Here is a 27,755-nt window from a genome sequence, read left to right on the forward strand (position 1 = left end):
ACTGTCCCCTGATCACTACGTATACGCACAAATGCTGCCAGAGCATATCAGACCGAGAACAGAGAAGAGGAATGTGTTCCAGGCTCTTTAAACCTCAGGGACCCAGATCTGCAGCTCAGATGGTGGAGCCAATCTCGCCTCCCTGAACGTGAGATGATGAGGGAACCAGTCGGTGCATGAATGGAAAGCAGCCGGTGGTGGGGGGAGCGGCTTGGGGGGACTAGTCCTTTGGGGCTCCCCGGCCTCTAAGGCACCGGGCCCCAGACTGGGTGAGGCATCCAGCAGCAGACTGTCCCCCGTCTTTCTCCTGAGCTTCTCCTACACGTCGAGGCTGGGAACCCACCATCATGCAGCAAAGGGTGGCATGTGCCCGGGTTCCACCTTGGACTCTGTGTTCCGTGACAAGCTCCTGCCGTCAGGCTGCAGTAGGGCGGAGGTCCTGGGAACCTGGCTCAGTGCCCCTCGGGCAGGGATGGGGTCTCGCGGGCGCTGCCCCCTCTGATCCCCAGCAGGGCCTCTCAGATGCATCCTCATCTGCTAGACTCACTGCTAGAACCAGCCCCCACCTCCCACTTCCTTGCTGCCCCAAGCTCAGGCGGGAGAACTGACAGAGTCATGGGCCCTGCGTCGTTACAAGCTGCTAGGAGCAAACTTCAGATTGGACCAGGGAGGGTTGTGAGTCAAACGAATCACCAGTTTTGTAGCTCCTACTCCGGAGCAGCTTTTGTGAAGATCAGCTCTTGTAGAGCCTCATGTTTCGAGGACTTCATTTCCCACGGCAAAGATGAGCAATCTGGGACTGAGAAACCAGCCAGGGAGCCAGGGGGCTGGAGCAGCAGTGGTGGGGGTCCGGCCTAGGTCCAGGTGCTCTTCCGATGGCCACACCAGACTCCGTGAGTGAGACAGACAAACGCAGTGGCCGTGACACAGGCTGGCTAGTGCATGGCAGGGCGTGAGCACCGTGGTGCCTCCACCCCCTGCACCTCGGGTCCAGGGGCTCAGGGGAACATCTGCTGGAGAGACTTAGGGCCCTTCCAGACACATGGAGGTGGGCTGAACTTCATCAGGCCGAGACACCCACCCTGCTGGAAAAGGATAGGGCCGCGGTCGTTCTCCAGCAGGGACTGGTCACAACAGGCGGGGATGTGTGGGAGCTGCATCAAGCAACCCCCTCCTCCTGCCGTGGGACACCTGGCGAAGGCGGCTATCCTCATTACTGGACGCACCCCTGAGCTCCTTCTGTGGTGCAGGTGGCGAGATGCTTCTGAATGAGCTCTGAGGAGGAAGCAGAGGGTCACTGCTGGACCTGCCGTGCGATGCTGGTGCCCACCAGAGAAACCCAGGCCAGCATGCATTGCGATGGCCACCGAAGCCCATCCCCTGTTTACAGACTTGGTGTCATCCATGGCATTTCACTTGTCCTGGCTTTCACGTGCCCTCCGTTCTGCTCATTTGGCTCATCCTGTTCATTCTGTGAGACCTGTCACTTCCTCCATGAAGATCGCCTTGACTGACAGCAGGATCACACTCCTCTTGTCTGTGTCCTCACAACATCTAGGCCAGGGCCTCCAACTGTACTGTCCTTGTAGCTGGTGCTCATGCACATCCGCTGCCCTGATGGCCCCCGACACTGGGGGCAGGGGAGGCGTGCACACTCGCTGGGACAGCACACCATCTCCTTCATCGGTGGGTAGAAGGAGATAGGAAAGATGAAGAATCTGGTCAAGCAAAGGTACGAAAGGTCCAAGTCAGAGTGACAGAAGCCATGGGCCATGCCTGCCTGGCTTCCAGAAAAGAAACGAGCCCACACTCTGCACCCACTTCGTTCCTGCCCAGCGCTGCTCTGGGCCGTGGAAATGCAGGCACGGCTGCATGACGTCCTCGGCAGCCACTTCCACGGCTCTGATGAGAACACGAGGACAGCACGAGCAGCAGTCCCCGGGGAGGGCCCGACATGCAGGAGCAGCTGGAGATGAGCATCGAGGCAGGGCCAGCGCCAGGCACTGTCATCATGCTCGACGTGAGGAGGAACACGGAGCTCCGAAGCTCCGAGAGCTACATGCCCAAGAGCCCAACGGCGGAAGGCTCCGGAATCCCGAGCGCATGGTGCTGTGTGAGTGCCAGCCGCCAGCACCTTCCGACTTTGGGCACCTGTTGTGTGGCTGTGAAGGGCACCGGATCCGCAGAGGCCAGAGGGATTTCCTGCCAGCGAAGCTAAAGAGGAAGGAGGAGGCAGTGTGAAGGCAAAGGGGTTCGCTAAAAACGTGTGTCGCTCTATTGGTGTCCATCTGCCTTCCCCGTATTTATCTCTCCATTAAGACAGTTTACTGGATTATTCGGATTACATGAATCCAGTACATTTTATTGGCTCAGATTGGCTTGCTAAGCTTTGATTTTCTGTGAAGAGCAAGCAGAGAATGTTCAAACAGAGTTTGCAAACATTTAAAGAAAGGGCAGGATCTCCCTCATGCAGCAGAACCAGCCCATGGACCTGGTGCCACGTGAAAGGTTACGGGGTTTTTGCACTAGTGGTGAGCATGGCCGGAGGGGAATGGGCACTCAGCAGCGTTCCTCTAGGAGGGCGTGAGCTGCTGAGAAAGATCGAAGCCCCGCAAGGTGGGAATGAGACCTGTAAGACTCACTCAGTGACACCAAGGCCACCACCTACCACTGGGCGGGGTGGGGGGGTGGGGTGTGTGTGGTGTGTTCACAGGGCTTCCACACGCGTTCCGATAGCCCATGTGAGCAGAGTAGGATGGGAGGGCGAGGGTGGGAGGGCTCCAAAGTCAGGAGAAATGACACCCAAGGCTTTAGCTGGGGTGCAGCTGGTGGGGGTCTCTGCAGGCAGAAGCCCTGGCAGGGATTCCCGGGTCTCCTGTGACACTTGGTGTCATCACTCTCTTCTGACTGCCTTTCAAACTCTTTGGGCTTGTTGGACCCAGTCACTAAAGCTCGGTGCCAGTGATTTTTTTTTCTGCGGGGGTGGCTGGAGAGGTGCCGAGCTCTGCAGCGGTGCACACCTACTGTGGACACAGGGATACTGGGGCCAGAGACGGGGAGGCTGAGGGGCACAGCTGGAAGTCTCTCTGACCCCCGCCCAGGCCAGCCCCGACTTGGCCGCCCACGTAGCCAGGGGATAACACCCTACTGCGAGAGCCACACGGGCGACGGGGTAACTCCTAAGGGAACCAGTGACGAGGAGCCAACACGAGGTCACTTTGTCCAGGTCCATTTATGGCCACTTAGCAAAGAGCGGAACCAGGAAGCAACATGTCACCACTGGGCTCTGAGGAACAAGAGGAGGCTGAGCAAACGGCATGTAGTGTCCCTTCTGTGTGTGAAATGACACGTGGGCCGACGGAGGAAACAGAATATGGCTGGAATCATGATTCCACCTAGGGTCTAGGACATGCCCAGGTTAGCTACACAGCACAGTGTTGTAGGAGAGGCAGCTTCCGAGCAGTTTCTAGGCACACCTGCGTGTGCACATGGAAACACGTGACCTTCTCATCCCTACTCTCCTCATACGGAACGTGAGGCAACACCTGCACCACCCTCCCAAGAATTATGGGGATCAAGTGGATTTTTGTGTGGAGCACTTAAAACAGAGCCTGGCACATGACAAAGGTCCTCTTTCCAACGGGGAGTCAGAAGCTGGGATCTCAAAGGAACCATGGATCTTACCAGACCTCCTCCTTTCCAGATTTAAAACCAAAGGTCTGAGGAGCTAAACTGACTCTGTCAGCATCACCGGCGTGGTTAATTAGGGAGGCATGTGGGGCGAGAGCACGTTTGTCACGGCTGCTGTGGGAGGAAGGATCAGAACTGGAAGGTGGAGAGGAAATGGATCAGCGCAGGTATCAGGGGGTCCTGGAGCTGGAGACATGAGTCAGCCCCTGTACACACTGGCACACACCTGCACGGACCCACACATCTACACATACCAGCACACCTGCACACACTTGCATGCACACCTGCACACACACACTCCTGCACATCTGTATACATCTGTGTGCACACACCTACACATACCTGCATGCAAACACACCTGAATACATGCATGCCCCCTGCACCTGCATGCACACCAAACATATCTATGTAAACACATGCACACCTGTATAAACACATGTACCTACACACATGCACAACTGCACATACCTACACATGCACCCCTGCATACATGCCTGTACATCTGCACACATCTGTGTGTACACACACCTGCATGCAAACACTCCTGCACACACACATACCTGCACGCAAACACACCTGCACACATGCATACCTGCACACACAATGCACACCTCCACATACCTATACATGCACATCTGCATACATGCCTGTACATCTGCACACGTGTGTGTACACACACCTGCATGCAAACACACCTGCACACATGCATACCTGCACACAAACACACCTGCACACATGGATACCTGCAAACACACATGCACACCTATACATACCTACCCATGCACATCTGCATACATGCTTGCATGTCTGCAAATGTGTTTGCACACACCTGCACAATGCATACTCCACACACACCTGCACGCATACCCACACACATCTGTGTGTACACATGCACACCTGTATAAACACACATGCCTGCATGCACACATGTAGCCCACAGCCCCCAAGAAGTCACAAGCAGCAAGAGAGCTTGGATGTCTCCCCGAGTAAGCAGGTCAGGACTCATGATGCAGAAGGAACATGAGGATGAAGGCAGAGGCTGAAGATAAATGAAGACACTCAAATTCATGGGAATTATAGGGTAAGTGTGACTCTAATGAGAAGAGAAGGCCGAGCCACATGGATCATGCATGGCACCTCCCCGGCACAGGACAGGCCACAGGGAGCCGGGGCCCCTGCACAGCACACTTCCCTTCCAGCCCCAGGCCCTGCACACCGACACTGCCCAGCCTCCCTGGCCTCCTGGGGGGCCCGTCTCCCCTTGCTCAGAGCAGCTCACTCATCCGAGCGGCTGGGACTAGGGTTTCCTGAGAAGGAAACCGTGCATTTCGACAGTGCCTGGTGTCCAAACACGGTCCAGAGGAGCCCTTCCAAATTCTGTGACAACACAGCGTGCTCACCGCTTCACGTGCTCATCTCTCCGTGGAGACCTCCCCTGCCTGCGACATCCATCAGGCCCGGCTCCTCTTGAGGGAAGGGGCTCCTTCTGCCTGCAGGCCTAAAAGGCACAGCTGCCGAATGAGCCTCGCTCCGCTGGCCAGCTTTTCACCCCAGCGCTTCCCTTTCAAATGACCCACATTTCCTGGGAAAAGAGCTGTCCGGCCTTCCTCTCTGCACGCATCAGTGGACGGGGGCACTTTGGAGGAGTAAAGATTCATCTCAGTGTCTTCAGTGAGAACAGCCAGGCCTTCCACCCCAGGCTGACCCCATGGCCACCTCCCTTCCACTGGCGTCTGGGCCAGCGCCACTGCTGGACATGGGCCGCTACTCCAGCAATGTACTCTCACGAAAGACATTTGTTCTCCCAACCCCATGGGCCTCCTGCTTCTACGTGGATTTATGGTGTCTCTTTGCTTCTGTGGAAGGGCGGTTCTCTTCCCTCCAACAGACCTCACATGTGAATTCACACAAAGGAGTCCGGGACCTGCAACAGGATCGCCATGTGCTCCTGCCATGTCTTCAGGGAAATCTCCGACGGCAGCCTCTGTGTGCACCTGCCACGCGTGCCTGTGTGTGTGTCTCCTCAGTATGACAGGGAAAGAGTAAAAACGTGTGCAGGGGATACACACAGTGAACATCTACGTGAATGTGCCAGGAACAGGAACATGGAGGAGACAGGGGGGGAGGTGGGCAGGAGGGGAGGGGAGGCCATCCCACTGTTCAGAGTTCCCAGTGCACACCCTGGGGCCGGTCCTCCCAGCTGTGCCCTCAGACCCGCGGGCCCTGCTGGCCCTCTGCAGGTGACACGCCCGGGGCTGGCCGGCTGGACCCCACAGGACCAGCATGGGGAACTGAGGACAGCCGTGTGAGCTCGCGGCTAGAATGTTGTGGGGTTAAATGCTCCCACACATCATAGGCAAATATTTGGAAACTGAACAAAACTGCCCACCTGTAGCTGTGAGGTGGGCTCGGCGGCAGCACCTTCTCTGTGTAGGGCTGAGCCCAGCGCCCCTGCGCGCTTTGCCAGGACATGGGCGTCCATCTGCTGTCACGCTGCAGAGAGAGGTGTCGGGACAGTGACTCACATGATGCTGAGGTAGGAACTCCAGCTGCTCCGAGGCCGCTGGCCTCACTGGGGGAGCTGGGGAGTCTTGGCTGTGGCCCTCCCCGCAGAGGGGCCTGTCCAGGGAGGGGCGCCGTGAGCCCGGGCAGCGGTGCGTCTCTGCGCCATGGTCGCACCAGGCCCTCACATGGTCACATCGGTCGTTCGCATCCACTGTGGATTCCCAGAAGCCCTCCCCCTGGGCCCGTACATAAATCCGCTCCCACGGGCAGTGTGTCCATGTACCCACAGGCAGCCCACGAGAACAGCGAAGCAGCCCTTGCCATTCTGCAGAATCAGCACACATCTGCCCATTCCTCGACACAGAGCATCCCAGCCGTCAGCTCAGAAAGCCAAGCAGGATTCCCAGCCAACGTCTGTCAGGAAGTCAGACACGCTGTGCCTCTGCTGCCAGAATTATGTCTGGGTGGCCACACACAGCTCCACGCAGTCCTCAGGATCCTTAACAGAGAGAGCACCTGCTAAGTGGTAGGAGACACCCCATGAGCCCCACTCGTCCATCTCCAGGCCAGTGTCCCTCATGCACCACACGGCTGTCCCATCTGTGCGTGAGTGAGGCACATGTTCCCTCCTCATGGAGGGCTGCCCGGGGCCTGGGCTCTGCAACTGGCCTCATGGTCACACCCCCAGCCTCGCCGCCGGCTGGGTAGCTGGGCAACTCACCCCACCCAGGAGGCCTCGGGCTTCTCATCCACAAAATGGACACGGAACTGCCACTGAACAAACAGTGCTGCTCTGGGGTCAGCCCTACCAGGGCCTCATTTTAGACTTGAGTGACCACGTGTACAAGTGACGTGTGTTTGGGCTGAAGACAGTTACCTGTTCTTTCCATTTCATCAGGGAAGTCTCTCCAACAGAGGCCTCCAAGCATTCCTGCCGTGGACGGGTATTCCCTAAGTGTCTTATCTGGCACTTACATCTCTATTACTGTGTTTTATAAAGAACATTAACTAAATGAAGACATTGAATAAATGCTTGGTTAGCTTGGTCATGAACAGTGCATGGCATCTGTGGGTTTTTTTTTTTTTAAGATTTTTACTTATTTATTCACGAGAAACTCAGAGAGGCAGAGACACAGGCAGAGGGAGAAGCAGGCTCCATGCAAGGAGCCTGATGTGGGACTCGAACCTGGATCCTGGGATCACGCCCTGGGCCAAGGGCAGATGCTCAACCGCTGAGCCACCCAGGCGTCCCATCTGTGGGTTTATAGAATATATCCTTCATGGTTTTATGACATGATAACAAAAGTAAAAAATTTAAGGGGCATCTGGGTGGCTCGGTGGTTGAGCATCTGCCTTTGACTCAGGGCATGATCCCAGGGTCCTGGGATTGAGTCCTGCATCGGGCTCCCCCCACAGGGAAACTGCTTCTCCCTCTGCTTGTGTCTGCTTCTCTCTGTGTGTCTCTCATGGATAAATAAATAAAATCTTTTTTTTTAAGTAAAAATTTTAAAAACATTTTAGGCGCTAGCAGATCTGGGTGTCGACAGCTCATTTTGGGAAACCTGCACTCTGTCCTGAGATACACAAATGTCTGTGACACACACAGGTGTGGAAACCAAGCAAAGAGAAAGCAGGTGACACAGGAATCAGGTGCAGGGTGGGCCCAGGCCTCCGAGGCCCTGTCGAATTCCTTCCTTTCTTCCCTTCTGTTTTCATGGCTCCAGCAGCACAGGTCTCCCTCACCTGTGGTTCTGAAAGGACTTCCAGGTGTCAGTCTCTCTGCACAGACCCGTGTGAGGCCCGCCGGACTGGTATTCCCAAATAACTGCTCCTGTGTCCCTCCACACCTAGCAGCCCCCTCTGCACCTGCCTCCACACCTGCACACCTGCTGTCAGTCTGCATCGTTGCAGGGGCCAGGGGGTTAGACCCCCTCCGCGATGCTTCCTTTGCCACTGCGCCCACTCCACCCCACATTTTATCTGTTCCCTGTTAGTACCACACTGTGCATGGCACATCTGGCCCTCCAAAATCGTTTCTCTTCAAAGGGATTGGAGGCCCCACGGGTTTGAGGCAAAGGTGCATTCCAAGTAACCATGCTAAGTATGTTTCTGGCATTTTCTTACCCAGGCATTTACTTGTTTGTCCACAGATTGGAATAGGACATTAAGAATCCCAGAAGGCTAGTAGGAAGCTGGCCAGGGCACAGGCCCCCCGCCCCCGATGAGTAGCCACGGACCAATGAAAAGTCATCCTCCTAAGTGAGACCAGTAACAGGACAGGGAATCATGTGTGGGGAGAGCGAACTACAAATTATTAAAGACACGATTACATCGAAAGGCATCTCAGAGAGGGACTAGAGAGCTGGGCATGAGGGACCTTGCGGCGACATCCCACAGAGCCAGCCTGGACCGTCACCTGCCAGCACCCGCCATCTCAGAGGAGGAGGGGAATGTGGGATAAAGTAAGCAGAGAAAGACCAGGTGAGGACAGAAGTGTGAGAAAAAGGGGAAAGGAGCAAACACGGCTCAGCCTCCTACCTTGCGCCGCCAGCTCTGGTTCAACTAAAATCTCCCCTTGCTGAAAAGCAAGCACGGCAGCCCGAGGCCCGAACGTGGGCTGGGATGCACAGTGCCCGGCGCCAGCCAGCTCAAGGGCGAGATCGAATAACGTCGGGCAGAGAACGGACGCGACGCAGGACGGGCCCCTCGTGCAAGCCAAAGTTTAAAGAAAAACAGAAATAACGGAGAACGCGTTTGCACCTAAACAAAGAAAAACACAAGAAAAGCAAATGCTTCCAGAAAATCACACGCCGTCTCATATCAAATATTAAGCGAGGGTGGGGGAAAGGTTACAAATGTCACGGATGACTTTGAAGCACGAGTCCCTAAGGGGCCGGCCGCCCGGCTCCCGATGCAAAGCGCCCGGTGAAAACAGAACGGAAGCTACTTACTAACAGAGCCCCATAGAACTTCGAGAAGGCTTGCCGGAAGCGAGAAAGCATAGTGCCCGGGTCAGCGACCACGGCCCCCGGCCCGGGAGCCACCGGCTCCTCCTCCTCCTGGTGGAGCGTCGCCCCCTCCACGTGTCAGAGCAAAGCTCCCCGCGCAGAGGCCGATCCTCACCGGGCGGCATCGGAGAGCTGCGGGCAAGACGACGGTGAACCAGAACCGCTTTTAGTGGCTGACCTAATCCGACACCTCGGGGTCATTTACTTAATATAGGGACTGCCGTTTCCACTGGGTGGCAAGTTAGCAAGGTTGGCCACCTGTTCTGCTGCGCGTGTGCCCAGCCCGAGGGGAGCCCGGATCAGACGAGCCGCTAACGCCGTGCCAGTGGCGGTGGGGGCAGGACGCACACAGTCGGCGGGGAGGCGCCGGATCCCAGCTCGGACGGTGCTGCCAAACCCACGTGATGCTCCTTCCACATCCTGGGAGGCCGCGGGGCAGGTGGCCGGGGACGTGATTCTCTTGGTCCTTAGCATTGTTTCCATGCATTCTTTTCCGGACGCTCTATTTTTGTCATTTTCAGACTCTGATCTCCGTGAACCCTTGGTAGGGCCTCTGCTAACGAAACCTAAAACCGGGAGAATGTGAGCCATGCACCAGCGCCACGCGGCTTAATTGCAAAGCCACAAAGATTCCCTGTTCCTGTGTCCGATGGCTGTCCTTGGCCTCCCCACATCAGAACCTCTCTCCAAACCTCCGGCCACAGATATCCAAAGTGGACTCACACTGTTCATGAAGTGGCCTCAGCAGTTTCGTGATGATGGAGTTTTTAAAAAGAAATGTCTATACCATTCGTGTCCACCCCGCGGCTCCTTGGAGGGACGCGGTTGGCTGCTTTAACGTGATGAGCTGCTTTCCCTGTTAACCCGTTTGACACTTCCAGCCGTCCCCACCAGGTCCCTTGTCTGTGCTTTCCCGAATAACTTGGTGTTAGCAATTTTGGAGAGAAAGCCAAGAAAAATAGGAGAAATACACACACAAAAAAGTTCACGGACGCGTGCTCTTGCTTAGACACACCTCTTAGCCCAAAGTGACAGAGCTGGTTTGCTGAGGGAAGGAGGGGTCAGGACCTCAGCCTACATGCCCTTCATTATTAATGTCACTCTGTCCCCCCGCCCCCCGCCCCCCCCCCCCCGCCAAGGGCTTCTGCTCTCGTTTGTGATTCTCACCATTCTGTTGAATGACAAAATTAATAAACATCTCTCTCAGGTGTCATTGCACATTGTTGCTCGTTGGGAATCTGTGTGCCATTTTTAACAAGAAGACAGAGAATATCTTCATGCCCCTGAATCTCCACAAAGAGGTGGCCCGTCCAAAGGCTCTTCGCCCCACACAGCTTATCTGCCACATGGAGACCCAGAAACCAAAGAAGGAATTTCCTTCAGCAAGTCAGGCCTCTGCAGAAACCACCTGCTCAGCCTCGCGTTCAGGTGATCGCCGAGATCAGGAGAACGGGCGTTTCTTCTGGAGGAATTTGCTGAGAATCTCCCCGTTTGGACCCGCCTGTCTGCTCACGGCCTTCCAATGCAATGAAGTCACTGTCACCGCAACCACTGATGTCGCTAACCCGCTCAGCTGGGGAGAGATTTCTAGTAATGTTCCAGCTGAAGACAGGTGCCAAGGGTGGCCTCGCAGGGGTTCCGCTCCCATCTTATGAGTGTGTGCCTGGGGTGGATGACTGTGTAGGTCCTTGGAGTCACAATTCCATGACCCTGGAGGGTAAGGCGTGCTTCAGCCCCGCTGTGGGGACCCCTGACCACCAGGTGGCCTACCTACCATCCACACAGTGCTAAATGCAAACTGTGTCTCTGGCTGCCCAGTGTCCTCGAGCTCCAGAAATCTGCACCAGCCACCTGCTGATGGAGGCCCTGGTGTCTAGCAGGCAGCATGGCCCCCAGGGCCCCACAGTGGTTTTCCCCTCCCCCACTCGCTGCTGTGCCCCGGACTGCCATGGCCATGGCACGTCCTCCACCCCATTACTGAAGCCCAAACAAGGGCCGGCTGTTTGGGGTCTTTCCCTTTCATTCATGCACTGACTCAGTCTCCTTGTTGTGTCCTTAGATCCACCATCCTGTGCACCTGTGTGTCCCCCGATGTCTGCAGCAGTGCACCCCGGGGCCCTCCATGTCCTATCTCCATTTCCTGTCCGGTCATCCGTTCTCCATAGTGTGACCAGATGGACTTAAAAATCTTTCAGGCCTCTGTCATCCTCAGTCCTTCATCCTTACCTCTACCCCCTGTGGCAGGGATTTTCCGACCTGGAACACCTCTTCTCCAGCATCCTTGGTCTAGCCAACTTCCTCCCTGCTTCCAGGTGCAGAGAGAGTTCCAGGGGGTGAGGTCCCAGTCCTTTCTACCTCTGGGGTGCCCTGGGTTACCCTGTATGGCCATAGTTGTCCTGGTCTGTATCCCCACTGGCCTTTAGGGGAGCAGGGGAGTGCCTTACCTGCTCTGCATACAATAGCACCCCCACACACACACCTAGAAAGGAGGGGCCCCTGCCCTGGGCTATGCTTTAGAGAGCCTTGCATTGCAAAAAACATGAAAGAATGTGCATGTGCAGCACAGCCCACAGCCCTGAAGGTTAACTGTCCTGATCAGCTCTGTTCTGGATCCCAGAAATACTGTCCCAAACTCTTATCCCACATCTTCAAGACCCAAGAAGGTGGACGCAGTGGAGAGGAGTTGCCAAGGGACCTTGGACACACGCTGCTCCAGGTCGGGCAGGCTTGGAGACTCGGAAGCACTCAAGTGAGAGCAAGGTAGGTTATCACACCCACCTCTCAGAGGGGAGGCACCAGACTCTTGGGTGTCACTGCCCCTCCGCAATAGTGCCACGTATTTTTGCTTCTCTTCATGCTCCAACTCATGGTGTGTGAAGTACTCAGAAACCACTACAAGATTGCATGAATTGTGTGTGGCAACAGAGTGACATTTACATCATAAAACAATTCACATTACTCTCAAATCTGCACATAGATCTATACGTCTAGGGCTACACATACAAAATCAAGAATAATGAGAACTGTTGAATATAGCAATGTTTTTAAAAGAATTTATTTATTTATTTATTTATTTATTTATTTATTTATTTATGCAAAAGAGAAAGAGAGAGAGCACGCGTGCATGAGTGGGGGAGTGGGTAAGGGCAGAGGCAGAGGGAAAGGGAGACACTCTCTGTTGACTAGGGAGCCAAACACAGGGTTCATTCCCAGGACCCTGAGATCACGACCTGAGCTGAAACTAAGAATCAGACATTCAACCAACTGAGCCACCCAGGCGCCCCAATATTGCAATATTTGTGATATGAGTGAATGAGTTCCTTTCTCTATCGAGACAGAAGATACACTAAGTTAACTCACACTAACGTGCCACGTCTCTCGGAAGATGATAGCTTTGAGGTATGCTTCCCATCCACACTGAGAGCACTCGGTTGCCAGAACACAAGGTTCTGGATGCTGGCTTCATCCCTGGATGTCTTTACCACTCCTCCCAGCACAATGCTAGCTGCCGATGTGATTAGCATGTTATGCATAATTGTCCTTTTGCACATCCATGTATCTGAGAAATGTGCATGAGTCACTTGGGCTGTGAAATAAACTCAGGAAAAGCAGTGGCAAGAGGAAGAGAGCCAGCTTCGTGGAGCTCTCATTCTGGTGCAGGAACATCACTCAACAACCAACCACAGGTTAAATACACAAACTACCGTTGTCAGGAGGCTAAGCCGCCAGTTCCCTGGAGCCTGCAGGGCAGGAAGCCCACACCCCAGGCTGGAGCAAATGTCATCAAAGCTGAAAACCTGTCTACAGGTGAGTCAGGATCATCTAGGCCAAGAAAAGTGAACAGAACCACCTACACAAAGACAAAATATCAGGGATAACACAAACACAACAGAGCCCGGGCCAGCAGTCCCGAGAAGGTGGTGTGGCTGGAACGGGGCCGAGCAATAGGACCACGTGAAGGTTTTAGTTAGGGTGTTTCTCCAGGTGGTAACTGGCTCTGACCAGGGAAAGACTGCAAGAGGAGGAGCCAGACGGGTGGGCGTGAACCAGGGCTGAGTGAACAGCAAGGTTGTCTGGGATCCCGTGGGTGGGAATACCACCTGGATTGGTCATTGACTGCACGCAGGACGAACAAGATTGTGAGGTCAAGAGCTGATCATCAGAGACCTGCCCCGGGAGCTGGAGGCACATGTATATTCAGATGACAGGTCCCTTTCTATGTCCACTCCAGACTTATCGTCCAAGCTTCAGATTCACACGTCCCCTCTCTGCTGGGAACCAACGTTCATTCCACTCTTCCACAGAAACTCGACTAACAAATCCACAGCTGAACGCCTCATGTTTTCCCTGAACCACCTATTAAGATAAACAGCTCCTCCTCCATTTTTCCTCATTATAGCAAATGTTCCTACCATTTGCTAATCATCTGTGATGGTTAATTTTCTGTGTCAACGTGACTGGGCCACTGGGTACTCACATATTTGGTCAAATATTATTCTGGGTGTGTCTCTGAGGATGTTTTTTTTTTTGCATGAGATTAACATTTGAATAGGTTGACAGAGTAAAACAGGTTATCCCCTACCAATGTGGGTGGGCCTTATGCAATCAGTTGAAGTCCTGAATAGGACAAAAGGGCTGATCCTCCCTTAAGTAAGAGGTAACTCCACCTACCTGACTGCTTTCAAGCTTTCAAGCATCAATCTTTTCCTGCCTTTGGACTTGAATTAAAACTTCCTGAGTCTTGAGCCTGCTGGTTTTCAGACTGCAAGTTATATCATGGGCTCTCCTGAGTCTCCAGCTTGCTGAATGTAGGTATCAGGACTTGTCAGCCTCCACAATCACTTGAGCCTCTTCCTCATAATGCCTCTTTCTCTACCTCTCTCTCTCTCTCTCTCTATCTGTATGTATGTATCCTACTGGTTCTGTTTCTCTGGAGAAGCCTGACTAACACATCAGCCAAAGAGGGGAAGATGTTGCCTAGAAAGAAGGTAAAGTAAAGAACAAAACACACCAACCAGCCCTAGAAAAACTAAGATAAGCTACAGGGTACCACATGGTATAAATAAACTCTAGAGTACACAAAGACATAGAAATGAGCAGGATTCACTGAGAAGTCAGATAGGGTGGCACTCAGGCTGGGTTGCACCTGGGCACCCAGCCAGCTAGTGAGAGAGCTGTCCCCCAGATTCCCATCCTGCTGAGTGTGGCTGAGTGGCTGAGCTCAGATCACTGGTACATGCAGGGGACTGATGTGACCCTACAACATCTCATTGAAGATGGAGTCAAGGTCCTACATTTCCCTTTCTGTCTTCTGAAGGGTGGAAACCCTATCTGAGAAGGATTCTGTTTCACCTCCACAGACAAGGGCCACACCTTCAAAGATGGTGCAGTGAGAAGATGGAAGAAATCTGGGTCCCTGAGTGACCTCGTGGAGCTGAGCTTCCACAGCCACCTGGGCCGTCACCTTGGGACCCCCTCCATGACAGATTCAATCCTCCTTGATGTGAATCACAATGTGTTGGAGTCTCCCTGTTGCACTGAAGCACATCCATGGATCCAGCAGCACAGGCCCTGCCACAGTTTCCTCCAAAATAGGGAGAAGGGATGTGGGTATGCACACTCACTGCTATAGCTGCACCCCAAAGAGCATCTCCACATAGCAGGCTCTGGGGAGCCAGGTGACAAGCGGTAGATGGGAAGGCCCAGTTGGAGATGAAAGGAGGGCAAAGAAGTGGGGTTAGAGGGTCTGGTTACAATGATTCACTGTGACATGGAGAAGAGCCTAATTGCAAGTGGCCAAGCTGTGAGATTTCAAGAACCAAGAGGTTTTAAAAGACCTTTTACTCAAGTTGGAGCTTATTCCTCATGATGCTGCAATTGGAGATTTTTGTTCACTCACCTGCTGTGTTTGCTGTCTGCCTTTCACATCTGTCCTTTTCCAAAGTGTCCCTGAAAAGCTACATATGGAATCACACTGGATTTTAAAAAAAATAATAATTTCTCGATTTTCCTTCACATGAGGACCCCAAGAAGTGCACCACCTAAACTGTGCCTTGAGAACACCTCCGCTCCCTTGGGAATCATTTCCCTCAGGCTTTGTCATCATCCCTGTTTCATAAGACCTGCCTCTGCGAAAGCCTCCGCGAAAGACACATCCAAGTGCCTGGCTCTTTGTCCTTGACACATGGCCCCCTCCAGCTCTCCTTCAGACCCTCCCGCTGCAAACCTCTCCCACTTCCTTCCTTGTTGTGTGGGCTTCTGCCTATGACTCAGATTGTCCTACAGCCACAGGCCATTGTTGGGCTGGGGGTGCACACAGCATCATTGTCTTTTGAATACACATGTCTCTGATGGGATGAAACTTTTAGGACTCATTTCACCAAGCAAAACAGGTAAAATCATGTTATTACCTGTCACTATGTTAAGTGTCCCGTTCACAGAATGCCTGTTACAGATGGATGCCGATGGCTAATATATTGATTAAAACATCCTTTCCCAATTATGTCATCATGAGAATGACCAGACACATTTCGGATATGACCTCTCTTTCTTGTCATAGGAGAAGCAAGTTTCTCCGTGGGAGGAGGGGTGACAGCTTTGTTTGGACTGATAATGCATCTTATATACAGGGTTCAACTCACATTAACTGAGACCAGTTTGTAAATCCAAAGAATATACAATTAACTTCATTTGGAGGCCTCCGATGTGGTTTTACCAAGTTGCCACACCTCAAATAGAGACACAGCCATGAAGAGGAGTTAGTTGGTAACCGAAGCCAGAGAGGACCCGTGGCATGCCCCTCAGGCCAGGATGACTCTGGAGGAGTGCCTTGCATCCTTCACACCCATGTCATTAAAAATACATCTTTTTCCTCCTCCAGGCTTCCTCTCGGTGGCTTGACAATTCTTCACGGAAAATATATGACAGAGAAAAACAGTGCTACATAGCATGTGTGATCAAAGGACAAGGGCTTTGTGTGAAAGCACGCAATGCTGCATTTGCTGTGATTACAGTCCAGGAAGGCTGGCCACTCCCAACTTCTTGTCTGCAATTCAATTAACCTAATGTGTACCTTTCTGCTTTAAGGTGTTCATTTTTTCTACATGAGAAAAAAAACCCAAAGAGAATGGAAGAAATGATGAGAGTATAAAATCTGACAAATGGGATTGTTTGGTGTATCTTCCTCATGTGACATCTGTTTTGTGAGTGCACTTCCTAGCTATGGTCTTCAAAAGAACGTAAATTGATTTTGGGTATTATTTTCATGTTTTAGAAGAAATGGGCTCACATTTCTCACAGATGATCAGGTTGGAACTTGACTTCACATAAGAGATGAGGGTTACATCTGGAGAAGAACCGCCCCATCCCTTGAATAACTGGGATTAGTTTACCTGGATAGTAAATAACACACATTTAAATATCCCTCACAGGTATAGCAATCTTAAAATAAGCAATCTTAAAATAATCTTAAGACAGGTGTTGATAACAGACAGTAAGTAGCCAAGGTGATTCAAGGTCAGTTTCTTCTTCTAGAAGCTTCTGCAGATAATCAGCATCTCCCAACCACCTGCCTGACCCTTTACAAAAGCAGTGTCCTGACATTTGCAAGCTACGGATGAAAGGCAGCCTGGTTTGCTACAGGTATGTTCTACAAATGCATTTGTAAGGGACGGAGTTGGGACTGAGTAGGCGTGAACATCATGGTAAGGTCGCAGTGGGCATAGGCAGGCTTTTGTGGCACTTGGAGGGCACCACGCTGAATACCAAGGATGCTAACACAAGTGGCAGCAGCAGGACACAGAAGCTTATACTCCCATGAACGACATCTGCTGAACCACATTTCCTGTCCTGGTCCTGTCTGGCCTCATGATCAGCCTTGAAAGTGTCAGTGTTGCAAGACTCTCTGGGGTCTTCGACGGAAGGACTGAGCACAGATAATGCTCCAGGACATCCACTGTTGGTGTTACTCCATTTTGTGCAAAGCCTGTGACTGTCTCTCTCTGACCTCGCTCCCTGGTCCACCACCCCATCTGTCCTTGCCTGGCCCGTCACCAAGCTGCTTTATTTTTCTCTGTATTATAGCAAAACTCCATGTGTATTGCAGCATGTTTGATTCATTAGGGATCTGAAATATTTTTATCTATGCAAGGATTGTTAATTATTATTATTATTATTATTTTTGGTTAGTGCTCTGGTTGCAAAATTTCTGAGATTTTGAGTGTTCTACTGCAACGCAATATTTCTTCTGGATCTTGCTGTTTTCAGCACATGATTTTGCACAAAGTCATTACCTTTAAGTGGTCCTCGAATTACCTACCCCTCTGTCTCCACCACCACCATCCTGAAGCAAGCTGTGGCCGTCCCAGGCTTGGCCCCCCGCAGCAGCCCCTCATGGGGCCAGAGTGGCCTTACCAAACACAGGACTGAGCACATCACCACCCTTGGCACAAGTGCTTCCAGAAAACAAGGAGTAAAAGAAAACATCTTCAACTTGGTGAAGGTTATATTCCCAAAACATTTAGTAAACATCACATTTAATGAAGAAACTTTAAAATCAGGAAAAATGATGCCCAGTAATAACAAGTGTTTAACCTGGTATCAAAGGTCCTTCCTTACCAAAGTAATGAGAAGGGGGAGTGGAAGGAGGGAGAGGGAGAGGAGGAGGGGGGAGAGGAGGAAGGGGAAGAAGAGAGGATGGGGGAGGAGGAAAGAGAGGAGGATGGGGGGAGAGGAAGAAAAGGAGGAGAGGAGGAGGAGGGGAGAAGAGGAGGGGGAGAGGAGGGGAGGGGAGGAAAAAGGTGAGAAAGGAAGAGGGGAGGAGGAAGGGAAAGAGGAGGCGAGGAGGAGGCTTGAAAAGAGGAAGATCAAAGACCATTCTTGCAGGCAGATGACATAATCCTAGCACAGAAATCCCAACAGAATGAAGACACTTCAAACTAAGGAGTGTTCAAAAATGTTGATGGATATAAAAATTAGCTTGAAAATCAATAGCATTTCTCTATGCCTATAATAACCAATGGAAGTTTTTTTATCAAACGTATGTGATAAAGTTTTTGCCAAATGCCTTTTCTGTATCAATAATTGCATGGCTAATGCGGTGATCAATAAGAAAAGATGGAAGAACCTGATCAGACAATAAGAAAACCATGAATACAGTTTGGAGCAAGAGAAATGCATGTGACTGGCAATATATAATAAAACATAAGTCACTGAACATTATCAGAGAGAAATAAAGTGAGGAGATGCTACTTTACAACCGTCGTGTCTATACGATCCTACAAGTCTGACAGCACCCAGAGTCTGTGAGCGTGGGCAGAAAGAAGGACCCTCACGCAGCTCTTCTGGGAATGTGAGGTACCGTAACTGCTCTGGAGAACATTCCAGCAGTAATCCAGGCTACATGCCAGTGGAATCTGTGACCTGTCCATCCCATGCTGTGTGGCCTGGAGACCCCACCCCAAAGACTGTAAGGCCACATGGCAGAGGACAACTACTGAGGCAGGCTTTAGAAGCAGTCCTGGGAGAGAAATACAACCCTGTGACAACAATCAAAGTAAAATATCACACAGCTACCACTCCAGTCCACACGAGCACAGAGTGGACATAGCAGAGCACGTCCCCAAGGCCGGGAAGAGCCCATTACTACATCCTGTGCCTTCAATAACAATTGTGAAGCTCTGTGTATGAAGTCTTTAAAAATGTTAAAAGGATTTGATAATGATCTTTAGAATTATTGTCAGGGTGCAGATGGTCAAATGGATAAATTCAGTTTAGGGAAAGAGTATTACCAAAATTGAACAAGGCCCAAGATATCTGTAATTAGTCTCCAGGAAAAAGAAGATTATCCAGAAAAGTCGAGAATAAAGAATGCTCACAGAAGTTCATAGGAAAAGGGCAAGAGACTGCATCCAGTAGGCATCTACCTGTGGCAGGGCCTCGATGTAGCTCGCACATGTCAAATGATGGAAGAAGTATGAAATTAAGTGGTTTATGAGACCCAGGACAGTTCTGAATGAACAGTTCCAGAGGCATGGCAAGAATTAGATTGGCAAGTTAACTGCAGAACTGCCTAATTATTTTCTTTATTATTTTTATTGTTTTCTTTAAAGAAGAGAATTTTTCTTGCTGGTATTGTATAACCATGAGAAAAAAAGGAAAATATTCTCTAGTATAATTAAATCTATGTATTTACATTTAAATTCATATTTAATTCATTAAAAAGTTAGTGCTCTCTGCTTGGATCTGGAAAAAAAAACCTAATTGAACTCAGTATATTTTTATCAGTGAGTACTAACTCGGTTGGAGCCACTATAGGATGAAGCTTGATGCCAAATTAGGGTTAAAATCACTTTTAAGAATAGTTACTTGGAGGGGCACCTGAGCAGCTCTGTCTGTTATTGATTTCAGCTCAGGTTATGATCTTGGGGTCCTGGGGTCCAGCCCAACATCAGGCTTCCTGCTCAGTGGGGAGCCTGCTTCAAGATTCTCTCTCTTTCCCTCTACATTCCCCTCCCCTCGTGCTCTCTCAAATGAATAAATATATTTTTTTTAATTTTTAATAATAGTTACTTGCTTTCCACAAAAAAATTTGTATCTCATTGAAAGTTAAGCTACGCTCAATGATTTCCTTTATTGGGATATTGTAAAATGGTCAGATGCTAAAAACAAAAAAACCCCCCACAATTTTGGTGTAAGCAGACATAACCCATTTTTTCTCCCCTGTGATGCTGCCACAAAGCAGGAGGGCAGGAGGTGCCCAGTGACACCACACAGACGAACACGTGCTGCCCTGAGTGGAAGCACACAGAACCACGCAGCATGTGCCGGGGACACGAGCAGGCCTCACTGGTAATTAAGTAACTGACAGGTGTGAACTCACTATAAGGTTTCACCAAAACGGCTTCCTTTCCAAACAATCGAAATCTTTTCATTTTCAACTTTAATTACATTTTCAGAATAGGTGATTTCTCAAACTGGAGTCTCTACCATCGATTACCACGGGCAACAGATGATGGAAACAGGACGTTGTACCACAAAATTAAAGGTTATTCAGCGCTGTGGATTGAGTCGAGCTAATTACGTAGACAACTGGGAGAAGTGAGAAACACAGGTAATGTGCTGCTCAGTATGTCAATATTCAAAGAAGAAAAACAGAATTAGGATCACACACATTCTACAAGCCAGGAGCCTGGATGATGGTTATTCCTCACTCTGTCACCTACCATCGCTTGCCCTTGGGATGTCACTTCTTGTGATGGGGGCTCAGTGACCTCTTACCTAACAAGCAGTTGTTTATGCTGCAGACCTCACTGGGTGTTTGTAAAGGGGTGAGGGGATGACACCTGCAGGGTGCTCTTCACACAGATCTAACACTTCACTACTTTTATTAATGGAGGAACCAGATCCATAGTCCCAGAAGCCAGAAATAAAGATAGAGCATGTACTCAAGGATAACTACGTGCCGGAGAAGAGGAAATTAAGACTAGTTTGGTTTTACTTTGATCTCAGATCACATTCCGCTTCTGATCATCATTATTCTTTACACCACCTCTGTCCCATGAGAGTCAGAATCGCAAATGAGATCGGTGAAGAACAAGATGTGCAGGTGGGTTGGGAGGATTAGCAAATGTCAAATAACAAAAAGAGAAAGAAGGGGAGGAGTGAAATTCGATCCCAGCGCATTCTTTAGCCAGCTGTGTTCAATCTTTCGCTGCCATCGCCTGGATTTATAGGTGCATAAATGTACCTTCTATTCTCCAGGATGGATTTAATTATTGTCAAGAAGCATTTTTCAAATAAACACTTCAGTTTCTGTGTCGTCCTCTGACTCATCACAGCTGAAAACAAATTAGAGGTTGCAAAGGTCCCTGTCGTGTACAGAACAACTGTGATTTTCTAAATGGAAGGACATCTTTAAACATCTGAGAGAGCTTTGATTTTCATACGCGCCATATTCCATATTTAGCCAGAATATGCCATAGAAAGTCATGTGCAAAATCCCGAGGGAATACTAATCACACCAGTGCAGCTCGAGTGTATCATATCCATGTCTTGAGTCATCCGTGTCTTTTTCTCCCTCCCTTATCAATCTCCTGGTTTACTGCTGTAAGGACACTCTTCTGATATCATCTTGGGCATATTAGCTAAAGAACGTGTAACACAAATCTCTGAACATCTGAAAGATTCGGTTCAACTTTTCTGTTATGCCTCATTTCCAATCAGAAGTTCTGAAGGTAAAACTCTAGCCCTGCAGATGCTGGGGCTTTAAATCAGTAGTACCTGATTTAAATGGATACCCAAACGTTGCTCCCAGAACTATTTTCCCAGCACAACACTCTTCATCCTGTAATCCTCAGTCCACTTTCTTATGCAATAATGTGTGCGTGCATGCACCTCATGTGAGTGTGTGTGGTCATACATTGTCTCTTTTTATTACATCCTGGGAGCATATATATTACATATACAGAAGACCGGACATATGCTCTTTTCACTATTCCTCTCATTAAGAACAAGCAAACACTCTGGACATATCATAGGAAACAAACATAAGAAGACTCTGAAATGTGTAGAGAGAAAGGCAGGTCAGCTACAAACTTTGGGACCTGAGGAACAACATGATGGTCAGGCCCTGGGTTTTCTTTTTGCCTTGTGTATCCCACACCTGGAACTGAGGAACCCAGCAGCTCCAAACACCAATGGGCACAGAGGAAGAAAATAAGAAGCCCCAACAAAAGCCTGACCTCTCATGTGGGGGAGCCTAGAGTCCCTCTCACCAGGCCATAATGAGGTGCCCAATAACCCCACAAGGGTGGTGTCCACCACCCAGTGGGCATGAAGGCTCCAACCACTGCTCGGTGGTAATGAAGCCACAGCTTCCTCTGGCAGAAGTGGAGGACATTTGGGAGCCAGAACACCCCCTTCTGTTCAGTAGCAACAGACCCCAACTCAAGAGTCAAGTGGAAAGGGTAGTCTTCCACCCTTCTCTGAAGTAATGGGGTGGCACTCCCACTTCCTCTGCTGGCATGGTGCTTGAGCACACCACTTAAACCCCAGTGTTAGAAAGGATCTGGGGTCTCATATCATAGTAACCAAAAGTGAAGATTTCGACAACAACAACAAAAAAATCACACATCACACCAAGAACCAGGAAGATTTCAATCTGCATGAAAAAAGACAACCAATAGATGCCAAGACAGAATGACAGAGAGGTTAGAATTATCTGACAAAGATTTCAAAGCAGCCATGAAACAATGCTTCCACAAGCAATTGAAAACAGTTGAAACAAATGAAAATAAATACATCAATCCCTCAACTAAGAGACAGGAAATGTTTGGAAGAACTAAGTGGAGATCTGGAATCTGAAAAATAAAGTAATCAAAATAAAAAGTTTGCAGTTTGGGCCTGATAGCAGAATGGAGAGAACAGAAGAAGGTATTGGTACAATGGAGGATAAAACAATAGAAAGCTCTCCCCTCCATATCTAGAGAAAAAACAATATCAACCCAAAGCAAGCACAAAGGACATAAATACATACAAATAAATATGAGGAAATGAATGAATGAATAAATATAAACAAAGAGCAGTAATCAATGACATTAAAAACAGAAAAGCAATAGAGAAAATCAATGAAACAGAGCTGGGTTGTTTTTTTAAAAGATCAATAAAACTGACAAACTTCTAATAAGACTGACAAAGAAGAGAGAAGAAAGAAGAGAGAAGAAAGAAGGAAGAAGAAGAAGAAGAAGAGAGAGAGAAAGCACAAAGTAGTATCAGGAATAGAACAGGGGGCATCACTACAGATCCCAAAGACATCAAAGGTTAATAAGGGATCCAGTTGAGCACAGAGATTTGCCATGGCAAATGAAATGCACCTGGGATGGACACTGCTGGCATGGTCTACCTACAGGTGTATGGACCTTTGTAAGAGGCCCACACAGGCTTGAGAGGGAAGTTCAACATCACCTGGGCAGGAAAGTCTGGATGCCACACCCTTGGAGCATAGTGAGAAGGGAAGCAGGGCAGATTCTGGAGGAGCTCATCCTCTGGTGAGGGACAAGGCCAGACAGGTCTCCTGAGGCTCAGGTCCAGGGACAGGGGCTCCTCTTGTCCAGATCTAGATACTATGCTACTTAAATTTTTTTCTTTGTTTGTTTGTTTTTGCTATTGACAGGAGATGACACTCATAGAAAAATACAGAGGACTACTAGGAACTTGGGACTAAGTTAACACGCATTGTATAGACTTATATAAGGCTCTGCAGCTGCATCATTCACTATTTGACAAATATTTCTGGGGTGCCTGAGCTAAGGCAGGAACTGGGCTAAGGTTACGGGTGGGTGGTAGAAAGACACAAGAGTAGCAGCCTAGGGAGAGAGGTACCAGGCAGGAGCTCCACACACTGAGGTGGTCGCTGCTCTCCTCCCCCCCACCCCATGGTCTCGATACAGCCCCACGAGGTCCACAAATTTGCTGTGTGCCGACGTGTCTAGAAGATGTATTGAAACCAGAGGGCTCTGCTTTCTTAATTCTTCATCACGTATGCTACCATGTGTTTTATGGATAGACATAGTTGACCTGAATCACTACTACCACACAAAGTTTATCCTGAGTTTTCTTATTTTATTGGAAAGGAAGCAAGCCATGCAGTGTGTCAGGCATGTCAATTAGAATATACTAGTACATATTCGAGGGCTGACCCTCTCAGATTCTCCACCTGGTGGGTGTTCTCAAGGAGATTCTCCACTTTGACAGGTATGTTGAATGACTTGCTCGGCTACCCTCAGGTGGGAGGCGAGATCCTGCTGTGAACAGGGGGGGGGTGTGCCTGATGAAGGAGGTCTGCATTCCTGACAGCTCATTTAGAAATTAAGCCAAAAAACACAAGCATAGATCAAGAAAACATAGTCACGCGATCAGAAGGAAGGATCCATATTCCATGGAAGCTGCATCATTGGCTTGCAATCTGTAGGATGGTGTATCTCCCTGACACTGAGGCTCCTGCTCTAGCACCTAACTCCCCGATCCCCAAGTCCTGCTCACTGCCCTAGTCCAAACACCACTCCCACCTCCTTTCTTTTCAGACTGTAGGAATCCTAGCTGTACAGCTCAACTTTGTGGCTGCTGGATTCCTATAGACCAGAACACACAAATCCGTGACTGGATTTCACATGGAGAAAGAGTAACTTTTTTTTTGTTGTTGTTTTGTATTTTAAAAGCATACTTGATTAATAAAATGAGGAGGAAAATAAATCTAAGGGATGCTAAGGGGGATGAAAGAATAGATTTTCATCTGTGCAGGTGGACCCTGCAGGAAAATAGGCAGCAGCCACTGCTTTGTGCTCTGTTCTTTTAAGTGAGATTTGGGTCACAGCCCTGGGCAGAAATGCAAAAACAGTCATGAATGGTATGGAGGGAAGACAAATAATAGGAATATTGAGGACTGGCTGAAAACACAAAAAGGACAGAAGAGTGAATTACAAGTCCTAGAAGTGAACTCATTCCTGTCCTGATGCAGTCATTCGCTCAGATTCACTCTCTTAGCAAGAAAAAAAACCCATAACACTGAGTCTGTGAAACATTCAGTGTGAAACCAGAGGCAAAAACAAATGAGTCTCGCCTGTGATATCCTGGAGGTCAATTTTGGTTGCATCCTTTATAGAGGTGGCAATGTCTTGGCATGATATTCTAGAACTAGAGGAAGTTGGCCAGCTGGTTAGGGCACCCACAAGTCAGCCCATTGCTGTTTTCTACAAAGTCCAGCTGTGGCGTCACCCACGTCAACACCACTGCTGCCACCACACCCAGCCTAAAACCCCACTGCTCATGCCTCAGCTTCCAACGTGGTTTCCTGGTTTCAAGAACCCCGCTGGGCTAGTCTGACACCCTGCTCCAACCGTGTCAGTTCCCTGGTGGACCCTTCCTGCCCATGACCCAGCCTAACCCGAACCCCCCAGTACCATATACAGGTCACCCCCACATCCTGCAGTGGACGAGCTGGGGAGGGGCTCATTTTCCAGTTTTATTTGCATGCTACTAGCTTGAGCCATGGGACACACTCTCACACTGAAGGGACACTTTGGGTCACATTTGGGTTCTTGCAATAAACCACAGAAAAGCCATGTGGCTCAGTGCTGAGGCCTGGCCCTCCAGGCTCATGTCTTGAGAAGACCCATCCATGAGACAGAACACGTAGGGGAGAAAGAAGAAAGTTTATTTATGGGCCTGGGACAGATTGAATTGTGTCCCCACAAAAGATCCGTTGAAGTCCTACCTCCAGAACTGTGAACATGACCTTATCTGCAATAGGGCCTTGGCAGATTCATGGAATGAAGATGAGTCATCAGGGTGGGCCCTGGACCAACAAGACTGGCTCCTTACAAGATAAGAAGACAGAGATGCAGAGAACAGAGGGCCATGGGACGGGGCAGGCAGAGGGGTAGTGCATCTATACGCTGGGTGCACCAAGCATAGCCCCCAGCCCGGTGCTCGGGCCGGTTCTTCTTTGGAGCTCGTGAAAGGAAGCAGCCCTGCCTTCAGGCTTCTGGCCTCCAGACCACGAGAGAATCAGTTTCTTTTTTCTTTTTTTTTTTTAATTTTTTTATTTATTTATGATAGTCACAGAGAGAGAGAGAGACGCAGAGACACAGGCAGAGGGAGAAGCAGGCTCCATGCACCAGGAGCCCGACGTGGGATTTGATCCCGGGTCTCCAGGATCGCGCCCTGGGCCAAAGGCAGGCGCCAAACCGCTGCGCCACCCAGGGATCCCGAGAATCAGTTTCTAAGCTGCCTTGTTCATGGTGCTTTCTAACAGAAGCCACAGGAAACCAATACCACACCTTAGTGAGTTTTTGTCAAAAGGCACAATTTGGCTTCAGCACCCTGTGTTCTAGATTGTTCTCTTCGGCCCGAGGGCCAGGCCTCACTGCCCTTAGCACTTGCACAGTGGCCATGCCAGGCCTGCCTCTCTCCTGCCACGTGCTTCTCTCCTGGATGCAGCCCAGGGACTTGCTGGCACAAGGGGCAGGACACATCAAGCACACAGCTCAGGGGCGCCTGGGGGGCTCAGTAGCTGAAGTGTCTGCCTTCGGCTCAGGTCATGATCCCGGGGTCATGGGATCAAGCCCTGTGTCAGGCTCCCTGCTCAGCGGGGAGTCTGCTTCTCCTTCTCCTTCTGCCCCTCCCCTGCTTGTGCTCTTTCTCGTGTGTCAAATAAATAAACAAAACATTAAGAAAAAAAAATAAAAGCACAGCAGCTCAGTGCCAGTCCTGGACAGCACCTCTGCATCATGACAGTGAGTGAACAGAAGGAGAACAGCTGGGCAGGAGGGCAGGGCACTTCCTCTCGGCCCCTCGGTCAGGCTTAAAGCCAGAAGCAGGAGTCCGGTACCATCCCTCCCCATCACCCCTCTCTGCACATCAGCTCAGGAAGGCAAGGACAGCCCCACCCCAGGAGGAGGTAACTGGTAAGTGCAGCTCTGCTCCTGAACTACAGTTCCAATGTACCACACGTGGGCTCTTGCCATCAGGTCAGGTGGACACATAAATACCAACAAGAAGGCCCCATGCTGCTGCCTCTTAGAAAGGAGTACACCTGGGTGGGGATGGGCAGAGTCAGGGAAGGTGGTCAAAAGATATAAACTTCCAGGGATAAGATACATATGTCCTGGGGTGGAATGTGCAGCATGGTGACTACGGCTAATAATACCGTGCTGCGTACTTGGAAGTTGCTAAGAGAATAGATTTTAAATGTTCCTACCAAAAAAGAGATGGTAATGAGGTGATGCATCAGAGGTGTTAGTGGGAGCTGTGGTGATAATCGCCTTGCAGGAGGATCAACATGAGCTACAGCTCACTTAAACTGCCACAGCATGGGCAGGACAGTTACATCTCAACAAAACCAGAAAAAAGGTAGAAAGAAAAGGCAGACTCCTGAACGAGAAAAATCCAAAAACAGATCCAGATATGTGTAAGGCTTTAGAGCATAAGCGATGTCTGAAGTCAGAACACAAGGAAAAAGTTATAATAACAAAGAATAAGCAGTTTGGAAAAAAAAAGTTAAATCCCTAGGATACATCTTAGAATTCAAAATGCCAGAAAAATTAAGTCTAACTATGAAAAATTAACACTGAAGTATTTAGAATAAAATAAGGCTGAGCGTCTATGTCATCTTTTGATGGATGGGACTTTTCGAAGCATGAAATCAAGACTAAATTTAAAACTTTCGGATGTCAAAATAATATCATCAGAATTTAAACTTCAAAAAAATATTTGTACCATGCATAACAAAGCCTCGATGTGCCCTCGAAAGAGCTGCCACAGATCAGGGAAAGAATAAAGAACCTGTGTCTGAGCAGAGCAGAAGGAGCCAGAGTGGGAGGACCGGAAGCCCAGGGTGGAGAACGAGATCTGGAGGGGAGAGAAGGGGACAGAGGTGGAGTTCAAGAACAGAGTGCTGGGGACGGCTGGGGGCGCCGCACACATACAGCCTATCTGCTTCAGTTCCAGAACGTTCCAACATGACACATTACCACACTGCAAATGCGTGTCTTTCAT

The 27,755-nt window shown here is 49.9% G+C and overlaps 1 protein-coding gene across 2 annotated transcripts in view; it reads right to left on the reverse strand.

The window, feature by feature from the left end:
- Positions 1 to 27,755, reverse strand: part of RPS6KA2 (ribosomal protein S6 kinase A2) — a 297,485-nt gene that overhangs the window by 218,557 nt on the left and 51,173 nt on the right. Inside the window, exon 1 of one of the 2 annotated variants that reach the window (XM_055310839.1) lies at positions 9,147 to 9,292. The exons of the other annotated variant lie outside the window; for it this stretch is intronic. Coding sequence (XP_055166814.1) covers positions 9,147 to 9,197 — 51 coding nt within the window. The 5' untranslated portion in view covers positions 9,198 to 9,292. Of the gene's footprint in view, positions 1 to 9,146; positions 9,293 to 27,755 lie in introns of those variants that run through there. 2 annotated transcript variants of the gene reach the window in all.

Source organism: Nyctereutes procyonoides, unplaced genomic scaffold, assembly GCF_905146905.1.
Source record: "Nyctereutes procyonoides isolate TBG_1078 unplaced genomic scaffold, NYPRO_anot_genome, whole genome shotgun sequence".
Lineage (NCBI taxonomy): Eukaryota > Metazoa > Chordata > Mammalia > Carnivora > Canidae > Nyctereutes > Nyctereutes procyonoides.